Below are 12708 nucleotides of genomic sequence, written 5' to 3' on the forward strand. Positions count from 1 at the left end.
ACCACAGCCAGCATGTTTCTTACATTATCAAAACAAACCGAGCGTAATAAGATATTGGCTCTCTCCTCTGGTGAAGGAATTTTGATCGTCTGGCCCACTTCGGTTAGCTTCTAACCTAAGTGGGAAGTCGGGATGTGATTAAGCAGCTCAGAGACACTTTAATCTGCAATCCAATCACACACAGTTCCAGTCAGATGTTTACATACACTCATCATCCATTAATTTAATATGAATCGTGGCCTTTTGATTGTGTATTTGAACTGCTCTTTTCTTTTTTTAATCACAGAGCTGCTGGCATAAATCTGCTAGAATATTGGATAACTGTTCTGATCATAAATGGTATAGCTCATTTAATTCATTTGGACATTTAGATACTAAATGTTTCAATATGTGTAACTTGACACTAATCCAAAAGTTTAATGATTGCAATAAATTTCAAAGTCAGTTGTTTTTTTTTTTTTTGTGCGTTTGGCATCATTTTCCTATTGCAGCACCAAAACGGGAAAACAAAACTCAAATGATGACGGAGAAGAATCAAAGGTTTTCTTTCTTCCTGTTGTTTGTGCAATGCAGAAGTAGCACCAGCAGTGAAAGAGGCCCTAAGCATGATGCTACCACTGCCGTGCTTGCTAGTTGGTACTGTGTTCGTAGACTTAACACATCTACAGGTGCTTGTAGCCTGAGATTTCAATCTGTTTATCTTCTAATCATGATTTTTCTTTTCCTTCAAAAAGCATTTGGCTTGTCCATGCAGGCAGCTGCAAATAGAAGCAAGGCGCTTCTTTTTTCTTTGGTCGCTGTGGACATCGGTGCCTCATCAGCACCTCATAGTTCCTGATAGCTTCTGGATATTTCTTAAAAATAGAATAAACTAAAAAAAAAACACACACACAAAAACTTTTCAACTGGGGGGATACTTTCTGTCAAATGGCGTTTCAACAAGACGGTGATCCCTCACACACTTAAAAACTAATTTTGGAATGGATAAAGCGTGCTAGCTGTAAGCTTATTTGAACTGTATGGACTATGCCAGGTAGCAAAGCCATTTCTGGTAATAATCCAGAATTATGCTAGGATCTTGATGACATCCTCAACATGTGTTGGGAAATTTATCGTTATATTAGGGGGGCTGTATGATAATATTCGAGATTAAATGTGTAACCTTGAACCTGGTCATATTAAAATTAAACATCTCTTTTTAAGATCCTTTGGAGTTGAATAAGTACAGTTCAAATGCATATTTAAATACCCAAAGTTAATTTGACACTTGCTGGTGCGTGACTGTAAACTGCAGCTATAAAAACCGGCAGAGGTGTGAAAATCATTATCAGACGGTTGATGATGTGTAAACTGATAGAAACAGGTGGAGTTGAGGAGGAAATAGATCCCGTCTCAATGAGGTGGGGCAGTGAAAGGCATGCTATGGTGGAATCACAATATCCAAAAAACGTGTTTCAGATGCACTTCCCCTCATTTTTTTCCCAGACATTAGTTATTTTTCAAAAAGTACGTTTGAACGTTCCTGGTCTGGATTATTAAGGTGGTGGTTGCAATTCATGGATTTGCAATAAAAAGCAACGGAGCAAGTGCACCTTTGCACAATTTTGCAAAGTTGCATTTTCTAAAACAAACAAAAATAAATAAATAAATAAAAACATCCTGACGGCTCGATTAGATAAAAGGTAAGGTCTTACTGAGTGGTCAATGCATCACTGCTTACCTGCTTCAGCTTCCCTTGCGCATTGCCTGCACTTCCTCCCACGAACTCCCCTTTCAGAACGATGGGCTTCCCCGTGGGATCCTTCACCAGAGTCACGTTGATGACCGCTCGGAGTCCCGATTCCATGCTCGGCTGGCCCAGCACCACCTGCAGGGCCGCCATGAGCAGCCACGGCCAGAGCCCGGCGAGGCGCCGCAGAGGGACGGTCATGGCCTCGGCTGGAGCGGCGGTGCCCGGCCGCACATGGTGGACTTTGTCAGAAATATCAACCTAGCCTATATGAACAGGTCCCACTTCTTCTTTATTTATTTTTTCCTACCTCAGTAAACTATCTGCTGAAGAAATGAGCTATAATCCAAACTGTTAATGATGAAGGGCTTCCATTAGAACTCCTTAAACTTCCATTCAGCATCTGAGTTAAAATACATATATATATATATATGAAACACTGCAGGTTATGGTAGAGAATCTAGAGCCGATGTAAGCAGGCCTAAATGAACCTGCATCCAGTGTTTATTAAAGTGAGAGGTGGAAACTCCAATGCAGCATGAAGGAACCTGAAGCGTGCACTGATTTCCAAAAACGCCGCTCTGCATCACACCAAAAACTCAGATCTCCTCGCTCGCAGGTTGCTTTCCTCAGAGATGAACTGGCGTAGTTATCCCTCTCCACGGGCTCAAATCCCGGTCATATATCCGACTTGTGCTTTATATTGCAGTAAGACGTAATTCCGCCGCGTCTTTCAGTCACATTGTGTGAGCAAACACGAGCTGGGTGAAAGTGTCAGAAGAAGCGAGCCCGTCCCGTGGGCGCCGCATTTTCTGGATAAATCCACCGAAAACGCTCGAGAGTCGCGGCTTGAACTTCAAAGGCTGGGATACAGGTTGCCGCCGGAGAGTTGGGAGCCATGCTGGCGGACAAAACCCGGAGCCGAAAAGTTGTGCAATGTGTTTTACAGCCGGGGAATTGTGAAAAAGCAATCCACGAAGAAGCTGCTCGGCTGTGTTCTCGGTTCTATCTAATTATTAACCGGAACAAACGGACAGTTTTCTTGCTGAGCTTATAACTTTGTAACTAAACTGGCTCAGACGCCGAAGCGGCTTCTGTAAACCTGCCATTAACTGACGTTCTGCAGTCGCTCCTTAATTAAACGAAAAAGAGGCAGGCTTTCCCCGTCGCCCCCGACTTCAGAGAGCCTCCGCAGCACATTGAGAAATTAGAGCCGACCCTCCTGAGAGCACGCAGGGGAAAATGAATCGCTCATCAAAATTACAATCAAGTAAACGGGAAAAAACACCCCGAAACGTGTGAAAGAATAGCAGTCCAGCCTCCATGTAGTCCCAACTGCACGTCGTTAGGGTCCTGAGACAGAGTGTACAGTTATGACGCCGTCTCAAAAGTTTATCTCCCGGACTCTCTGTCGCTCCCCTGGGATCTCATTGTCACTCTACCTGCTCGCAGGCTTGCTGCCTTCACGTGAAAGCGTAAACAGATTTTTTATTTTTATTTTTTCTGTCAAAGCTTAAACATGGCAGAAACAAAACGTAGCAATTAATGACAAATGAATACAACTTGAAAAAAGAGAAAGCAGATTTTGAGTCGTCTAAAGAGATTATGCGTAATTAATCATACGTCATTATTGTAACGCTCTAAACTCAGTAACATTTTCTGCAACGTTATACTTATTTTAAAAGCCGAGGAACTATCGAGCACTATACGTTTACATACTTACGTGAACCCCATCAAAACGATGTAAAAATGTTAAATTAAAAAATCTAATTAAAAAAAAAATAAATCCGTTCATTTACTTTCAATTTACAAATTACACGTGAAGGCAGCATGTAGACAAGCTGAGGGTGGAGCTGCCCCACGCCATCAAAACTAATCAAAAAAAGCTAAATGGCGCCCCCTAGTGTCTCTATACAGGACATTTCCGCCGTACCAACAAATTCCTCGTAAATAAACCAGGCAGCTGGAAAGTGTAGTCTGTTTTAATAAGAAAGTTTTTGCAGTGTACTTTAAAAATCGTGACATTCACAGGTTTTAAAGGTGCTTCAGACAAGAAATGAAATGAAAAATAAAAGCAATTTCTCACTAAGAAATGTAATTGAACAGAGGGTTCTGTTTTCCGCTATGACACACACCACTGCTTCGAGTTAAAGTAGCTGAGTCGTACAACACTACAATTCATAAGAATCCTTTCCAAAGTCTTCATATCAAATTACAGTCCTTAAAAACATGCATACCTTTTGATGTGAAATTTTAAATGGTTCAAAACAAACATACTACAGTTGAAATTATTCTAGTTACAGCAAAAAGCACAACTGCACAATCACAAAAGAAACTAAAGAGAAAAGATTTATATGAAAACAACTTCTTCTTTTTTTTTTTTACACAGGAAGTAATCATCAAAGTGGAGCCTGAAGTCGCACTGTGAACTCATTGTGGATACTTCTTGTCGCAAGCTGAATCAATCAGTGAGCTGAGATCTAAAGGGGAGAGGTAACCGCCTGTCACTGACTCTAAATAATCATGCAACCTTTCTTTCCACTACATTTCCTCTAAATGTGCTCCTGTCATGCCTTACCTAAGAAGCAAGTCCCTGTGCTGTCCTGCTCATCTTAATCCTGAACCGAGTTGCTAACCTCGACGTTTACGAGCTCGGCATCATTGTCTTGATCAAACTGAACCTTGCCGAGACACGGAGGAAGATGACAAAAAAAACCCAAACAATAAATAGAATTTAGTCTACTCATTCCTGGATTTATTCTATGTAAACAGGTATGATGATAAACAAAAGTTTTAAGCATTCCGCTCTGTACAAGAAAAGGAAATCCAACTTGGTGAAACATTTTCCCCAGTTATAAAAAAACACAAGGTTGTGAAAACTAAAGGAGGGCCGTCCATCGTGGTAAGGCTATTTGGAAACTGCAGCAAAAGGTATTATAGTCGAAACATTAGGCAGAATTGTTATAAAAGCACTACTCTGTTTCCCAGTGGGTAATCTTATTTTTTTTAATAACATTATTGTCTATGCAATATTCAGTAAGATAAATTTTTTTCCCCAAAGAATAAATGAACTTAACTGTAGCGTTCTGCTTAAAAAAATATATCTTAAATATTTAGTTTTAGATATTTGATACCACAAAATCGTATTAAGTGTTTTGCTCTAGTTTCTAGTGTAAATATCCCAGTGTACTTAAAATAAGACAAAATTAACGTATAATGTAAGTAACTCTTTAGCAAGATTTATTAGCTTGTTTTAAGTCAATAATTCCTTAATATTGATTAAGAAATTGGCAAATTATTTCACTTATAACGAGACATTTTTCTCATAAGAGAAAAAGCGGAACTAGTACTTTTTTCATCAAGATTTAGGAATTATTGACTTAAAACAAGCTTCTATATATCACCGAAAGGTTACTTGTAAGTAAATTTTCTCTTATTTCAAGGGTACCGAGATATTTGCACTTGAAACTACAGCAAAAATACTTGCTAAGACTTTGTGTTCTTGCAGTGTATTAATTATACACAAAGCATAAAGACACACATTAATAATAAAGATAATCATTCGCTGGTCTAAACAAAGCCTGCAAATAACAGACAACATTTCTAGGTGTTTCCAATAAATTCACGGTTCATTTCCTTCAAAAGCAAATATCAACTCCAATAAAGATGTGTTTGGCACAAAGACTCACCTCATATATCACATCTTCAGCCATTTGCTCAGGTACTGAAACCACAAGCTCCTCATTCTCCTTTTTAACTACAGGAGCTCTGCTGTTTTTATATGCGAGTGCATCCCTGGGGTCAGAGGAAGGCTGTGGCACAGAGACGGGTTTCTCTGCGCTCTCCACTTTCACCAGACAGGCACTGGGTGAAGTTTGCATCACCTCATCTGCAATCTGGAAAACTACATCCAAGTTAACTTCAGGCTTTTTCACTTCCTGGCTTTCGGAAGTTTGTAAGTTGCGGTTGGGGTCGAACACGGTCATGGGACCTTCAGCCTAGACGAGTAAAAAAAAACCCGAAAAAAAAATTCAATGTCAATTATGTTTTAAAAACTGAGTTAATGATGAAAACATAAAAAACTTCATCCACTCTTATTCACCGACCTGGTAAAAACGTCTGGGAGGAAACTGGAGGCCTGTTATATTCGGTGAGACAAGGTTCGGGTGGAAGCAAGGGCAAACTTCAAACAGGAAAAGACGTTAAATTGTAGAGTTTCAAGTCAGGACTTTGAGCTCCCATGTGACTGCAAGTGCATTTCCTCTCAAAAATATTCATATCGCATAAACATTTGAGCATTTTCTCTCATTGTGACCACAAATGTCAATGTAACGTACTGCTACTATATGCAATAGATCAATACTAAGCAGAATGTGGCTTTCAAGTTTCTTTTTTTGCACGCACTTCGATGCAGCATCTATTTGCAAACAGATGCATACAGAAATTTCATAATTAAAAAAAACTCTGGAAGAGAACATGCTAGAGATTGCACAGTACTTGAGACTGGTAGGTAGGTTCATCTTTCAGAAGGGAAATATGCCTAAACATGCAACTGGGGTGGCAATAGACTCATTTAGATTATAGGAAAAACAAGGTTTAAAATGACCTAAAGTCCAGACTTAGATCCAAGTAAGAATATGGAGAAAGATACAAGTACTCTATTAAATATCATTAAGATTGAGCAATACTGCAAAGAAAATTGGGGGGGGGGGCAATTTGCTAGATGTGAAAGATGATACACAGACACTGACTTGAGCTGTATTTGCAGAAAAAGGTGGTTCTTTTTTTTTTGAAGTGGCAATAATATTTTAAAACATACTATTCTCAAAATTGTGTAACCTTTTAGTAACTTTTCAACAACTGCTTGTCTCTGTTGATTTGTCAACTCACACTACTACAACCTTCGCCTTACCTGTGGGATAGTAGCCAGGTTGATACTGGGGATTCCGAGGACTAAAACTATTGAAATGTGTTTCTCGGTTGCTCATACGAGGTAGGAAGCCCTGCTGAACATGCAGGGTTTTGGAGTTTGAGGACCCTCCAGTGTAAGGGTGCCTCAAAGGCATCGGCCCGTCTTTCACCAGGGGCAGAGTGGTGGGTGAGAGATCTGCACCAGGAACCCGGCGCAGGTACCGTGGTGGGACTGGGGTTCCACTCTGAGGTCTCATAGTCTGGGATTTATGGGGATGGTACGGATGCGCTGGTGACTGGTTTGAGGGTCGCGGAGGCAAGAAGTATCCTGGACCAAACACAGTTGGACATTAACAAAATTTCAACTATTTTCGTTAATTCTGGTCAGTATTAACAACAGGAGTTCATCAGATCTCACTTACTTCCTTTTAGGACATTGTCTTTGCCGTCTGTGCTGAAACCTAATCGCTGGAATCGGTTAGGGTTGGGAAGCCGGGAGCTTATGTCCTGTCCGGCTTTAAGCTTGGCTTTGTTATCCACAGTGAGCCTGACGAGATTCTCCAAAAGCTGAGGGCAACTCCGCTGAAAGTTCGGGTTGTGAAAATGATGATACAGCCTGTTGCCCGCTTCTTCTTCGTGGTCAGCGGGCAGATCGACCTTTTTAAATCCATACAGGTTGAGCTGGCGGACGAAGCTTGAGAAGTTGGTGGTCTTAAAGGTGTCGGTGCTGTTGAAGGTCCTGGAGGTGGGGGACAGGATCTGGGTCTCGAAGAGCTGCTGGTCGATAACAATCACCTGGCCGCGGCTGTCCCAGCGAATGGCTCCGTCTGCAGGGTTGTTCACCAAACGCCAAAGCTTGGCGGGGAAAATATTGGGGTTGATGTTGCCGGGGTTGAAATTGTTAGCATCATCCATGCTTTCATTTGTATAGCTGGAACAGGCGATGCTAAGTGGCAGGGCTTCCTCTGAAAAAGCAACGGACATCATGGGGCTAACTTAGCCGTTGTAACCAAGTTGCTAATAGTCTCGTTCTTGGTGACCAAAAGTAATAAAAGCCCAAATTCAGTATCTAAAAATGAAATAACGCTAATTATTACAGATGATAATAACATCGTGAGTGGAAACTTAAGGAAATTTCTGAAAATTGCAAGAATGTTCAGCAATATTGCTGTTAGCAGTTATGAAACGTTGGCTAACTTTAGCAAAAGCATCGCTAAACACCTTTAAACTAAAATAAACCTATTTGTGACGTTATTTAAGGCTACCTAAAAAGTCAAATATAAATTTTTAAATATTTAGTGCTGGAATAAACCAAGACTCAGTTGTAAACATACCTTGGGTCACTGTGGCTCAAACTGTTGGGAATTCCCAAAATCGTTGGAGCTGTTGGAGGTCTGACGTTTCCATGGTAACCTGGTTCTGGCTCCAACTGTCTCCATTAAATCAAAATTCAATTCAATTGAGAAATATTTTATTGATCCAAAAGGAAAATTAAATATCGTTGTAACTTTTGTAGCGCTCTGTGCTACAGCATATCTGGAGAAGCTTCTGACTGAAGCTTCTGACTGTTGCATGACAGCCTCAAAGAGGAAGCTCAAGGGCTGTCCAAAATTGATTTAAACCATTTCAAATGGTTTCAATTTGATATTATACCATATGAAACAATTATGGAACACTGACTGAAACAAATTTTTACACGTAGGATGCAGCAAAATCCTTTTGAGTTATGCATCTTACCAAATTAGAAAATCATGAAAATGAACATTTTAAAATTTAATAAAAGTGAAACTCAGATTCACTATGTAATATATTTATCTAAAATATATTCACATTTGTAATAATTTTCATAATTATTGCTTATGGCCAATAAAAATCTAAAACACTGTATCGCAGAAAAATTTAACATAACACCAACCAAAACAAAAATTATTTTTAGAAAAAAAATTTGATGGTAAAGTCTTATGTCCTGCACAAATTTGAGTGGAAGAAAGAAGTGTGCCCTAGCAACAGGAATAACCACAGTCTTGAAGGAATTGTGAACCAAAGTCAATTTAAGAGTTACATTGCATGGACTGAAGCAGAAGGAGTCAGTTATTCAAAAGTCAACATACAAAGATGGATACTCAGGCTTTAAGGTGTGCATTCTATTCATCAGAGACAGCCTGGAGGACGAAACCGTCTCTGTGATGACTGGTTTTTGCAGACAATGCTCCTTACTACCAGTCTAAAAGCAAAAGTCTATAAGCAGTCTTTGTCCAGGATGTGTGGGGTCTGCATAGAAAAAGAACTATCAATGTGTCATTTGCAAAATTCTCAGTTTTTTCAGATGGAGGTACAGTCATTTGTGTACAGAGAGAAGAGGGTTGACCAGAAGACACACCGCTGGAGTATTGTCAAGAGAAAGATGAGAACCTTCCAAACAATACAAATGAACTGAATGTCACCATCAAAGCAACCTGGACTTCCTTAACATCTTCACAGGCTTATTGCTTCTGTACCACACCACATATACACCACAGTAACTCATGCAAAAGGAGAACTGACCAAGTATTGCGTACAGATACATTGTGAGAAACAGATTAAGTCTAGATAAAAAAAATATATATTACTTCAAGGTTATTACTGCTGAAGCTGGTTCTAGCAAACATTGCAGTAATAAGTTGGACTTTTCCTATTGTTAATTAGTTTGTACTCCTATTTTTACTCATCATAATTTTGATATATGGATATAGCAACTTAAAAGGGTTTCTAAAAATAAAATGTGTTGTATTTCAATTTTTTAGAAAAAAATACATTGATATGAATTATTGTAAATTGAATGCTGAATTTTACTGGCATGGTTTAAATTCATTGTCTTTCAGCAGCGGCACTGGTATTAATATATCTTTAAGATGTTTCAAAACTGATAGCTTCAAGGGATTTTGTTTTTAATCAGGCGCACAATTAGGACGCCATAGTCTGGGTCCTAGAACTACCTACTACGTCATTAGTCGTCGCTTAAAAAAAACATACATAGCCACAAACATTAGCCAGTCTAATAACTTGTATTATAGCGGTACATTGTTTGGAAATTTAAAAATAATGGCATTAGAAACGGTGCCAAAAGACCTCCGCCACCTCCGGGCCTGTCTGCTGTGTTCTCTTGTAAAGGTAAACCTAGTAAAGACCCATTTAACGTCTATGCTTACTGTTAGCTTTCCTGTCGCATTTGTTTTTTCTATTTTTAATTTACCTCTGCTTAATTTGTCTCGTGTGCGTGTGTGTTGTGTTTTTTTTTTGTTTTGTTTTGTTTTGTTTTTTGCCGTCTTCAGACCATCGACCAGTTTGAATATGACGGTTGTGACAATTGTGAGTCGTACCTGCAGATGAAGGGAAACAGAGAAATGGTTTATGAATGCACAAGTTCCTCGTTTGATGGGTAAACAATCACTCAACAAGTGACTTACCTTGTACAGCACTTTGGTGAACAGGAAAAATAAAAATAATTAATTGTCTACTTATTGTAATGTTAATTCCTTCCTGTGTGTTCCCAGAGTTGTAGCCATGATGAGTCCTGAAGACAGCTGGGTGGCTAAATGGCAGAGAATAGGTAAAACTAAGGCTATAGGTGCTCTAAACACTTCCTTCGTTTCCACTGAAATGTATAATTTCCTGTTAACCCAGTCACTACTATTAACATTGTAAGCCAATTTTTAAAAATCGGTTGCGTCTGAAAGAAAATAACTTTTTTAGTCCATCAAAAAAGCCTGAATTGACTGTGGATTGCTACAAGCTAAAGTTCTGGTAACATCTATGTACCTCGTTTTACATTATGTGAGAAATTGTCACCCCAAATCTTTTTTTACTGATTCGAATAAATATCAGTTCATTTATAATATTTTTTTATTCAAGATGTTATGTTGAATAATATGGTGCTCTACAGTCACATTTGTTAGTGTAGCGTATCATATTTTAAAATAAACACAAATAAAAAAATATTCCACTTCATATATGGCTTTTAAAAAATACAAAAATACATTATAAATGCTTCTTTTGACCAAGCATCTTCTCTTATTTTAGACTGCTGAAAGGTATTTACTTAAACTGTGTAAAATAAAGATGAATCCATGTTGATATTAGTTGCTCTTTGTTTAAACTTCAGATAGTTGTAGGGATTAGTTAAATCCTTCACATTATGTATCTTGGAATCAAAAATGTTCCCCTCACAAAAGAACTGACTCCACCCGTTTTTATTTGCTTAACACAGTCTACAGGTTTTGGTCATTTTACCATAGTAGTTATCCAAATTATGTGTTTGCTGTTTGTCTCTGATGTATTTGGCAAAGACCAATTTAAACATTGCCTAAATGTCAAAGACGTTTATTTGTTCGTACTCTGGCTTTATGAACAGAATTACAGAAATTGCTAAAAAAACAAAAAAACAAAACACAGATAAATATTAGTTACCTGGACTTTTCTTACAGCTGCAATAGTCTTAACAGCAGTTTCCTTATATATGAAATTTCTGTTAATTTTCTCCACCTGACCCAATAAAATCATTGCAACACAGTACTAATTTTCTACGCTTAAAAGGAGTTCAAATAACATTTCTTTGCTTCTTTCAAAGGTAACTGCAAGCCGGGTGTATACGCAGTGTCGGTGACAGGCAGGCTACCTCCAGGTAATAAACCTACTGCAAAGCAGACGCACTCAGTAGAAATGGTTTTGTCTCTGTGTAATAATTGTAGCCTCCCCATAATGCTACAAAAACTTGACATAATTCAGTGTGTCAGTTATGGAGCAGAAGCAATATCTTATTTTAGCTCCTTTTTTAAAGAGCCAATTTGACATTGCAAGGCAACCAGACTCACCATACTGCTTACCAAAGATGCAGAAAATACTGTGCAAAAAAAAAAAAAAAGTTAGATAATTTTGCTGTTTAGTGTTTTATTACTAAGCCGTCTTGCCTTTCATGTTGCTAATGATTTTCTCCCTTTTCTAAGGTGTGGTGAGAGAGCTGAAAAGCAGGGGAGTGATGTACAAATCCAGAGACACTGCAGTGAAAACATAACTTGTTCAGTTTCCTGCTTTATTGTCTTTGTGCAACAGCACATTTAGTCATATGCATCTTTTTGATCCTGGTTCTTTTTGTCATGATAAACAAAAATAAAGGTCTTTTTTTTTATTATAACCGTAATGACTGTCTGATCTTTGCACGTTCTACAACTGAAAATGTTGATGAGGTCAGGTAACAGGTGGTCACCGCTCTTCTTCTCTGCGCTCAAGACTTTTGTTTTGGACGGTGAAGAGCCCATGTGAAAACTAGGGAAGGCGCTGCCTGCCAGAAGCAGGCTAAAAATAGCTCATTTCTGTGTGCGGAGCAGAGTCAGACAGACTGCAGGATGACACAGCAGTTTGTTGCTGAGTAACAAACCACAGCCGAGGAAAGACACAAAGCAGTGGAGTCATTGGAAAGAATAATTGCTGTTGTGTTCATTTATTGATGAAAGCGATGCAGCCCTGGTCAGTGGAAACTATGGTGATCGAATGGATGCATAGTCACTTAGACTTTGGAAATTCTCCCATGTCTCTTATGATGAGAAAGAAAAATAGAACAGGACTCGCCTCTCATTTTCTGAACTTATTAGAGTTACAGAATTAGCTCTGTCTGTCTGGATTAGGCTAGCTTTATGCAAAAAGACTCTTTAGACTAGATTTGGGTACTTTTTACAAAGTGAATTCACCGTCTTTATGAAGTTTGTCACTAACACGAAGTGCTCTAAAATTTTCAGGTAGATTAAAATTAAAAGCAATTTTACTTTATGACTCAGGACTTTGCTACCATTGAGCAAATGGTAGCAATGGTAGTTCAGTCCTTTTCCTCCTTACCTAGATGACAAGTTTCTAATATCTGCAGCTTGTGAATGGTTTAAAAATTGACACCTTTTTCTTTCCACTCAACTTTCCACTTTGGTTAAACCTCAGTAAAAGGCTTAACTCTCCTGAGAGGGGTATCCGAGTACAACTGACATCAGTTTTCCCCCATTATTTTGTAGGACATAAACATTTCTAGACTAAATATCCTTTAA

General features: G+C 38.7%; 3 protein-coding genes across 3 annotated transcripts in view; 1 reads left to right on the forward strand and 2 right to left on the reverse strand.

Moving 5' to 3' along the window:
- rnf43 (ring finger protein 43) overlaps positions 1-3154 on the reverse strand; it is a 98739-nt gene extending 95585 nt beyond the window's left edge. The window contains exon 1 of the mRNA XM_014469427.2: positions 1721-3154. Coding sequence (XP_014324913.1) covers positions 1721-1930 — 210 coding nt within the window. The 5' untranslated portion in view covers positions 1931-3154. The remainder of the gene's footprint in view (positions 1-1720) is intronic.
- A 540-nt stretch (positions 3155-3694) lies between these two features.
- Positions 3695-6734, reverse strand: LOC106699677 (heat shock factor protein 5-like). Its single transcript, XM_023342566.1, has 5 exons — positions 6642-6734; positions 5836-5912; positions 5419-5727; positions 4308-4410; positions 3695-4209 (listed from the first exon to the last, which is right to left on the reverse strand). The coding sequence occupies exons 1-4, from the start codon at positions 6715-6717 to the stop codon at positions 4342-4344; spliced, it is 531 nt and encodes a 176-aa protein (XP_023198334.1). The 5' UTR covers positions 6718-6734; the 3' UTR covers positions 3695-4209; positions 4308-4341.
- A 2876-nt stretch (positions 6735-9610) lies between these two features.
- On the forward strand, positions 9611-11807 carry supt4h1 (SPT4 homolog, DSIF elongation factor subunit). Its single transcript, XM_005800783.3, has 5 exons — positions 9611-9790; positions 9952-10058; positions 10174-10229; positions 11247-11300; positions 11623-11807. Exons 1-5 carry the CDS (start codon positions 9722-9724, stop codon positions 11688-11690), a joined length of 354 nt encoding a protein of 117 aa, XP_005800840.1. The 5' UTR covers positions 9611-9721; the 3' UTR covers positions 11691-11807.
- The last annotated feature ends 901 nt before the right edge of the window (positions 11808-12708 follow it).

Source organism: Xiphophorus maculatus, chromosome 11 (assembly GCF_002775205.1).
Source record: "Xiphophorus maculatus strain JP 163 A chromosome 11, X_maculatus-5.0-male, whole genome shotgun sequence".
Classification (NCBI taxonomy): Eukaryota; Metazoa; Chordata; class Actinopteri; order Cyprinodontiformes; family Poeciliidae; genus Xiphophorus; species Xiphophorus maculatus.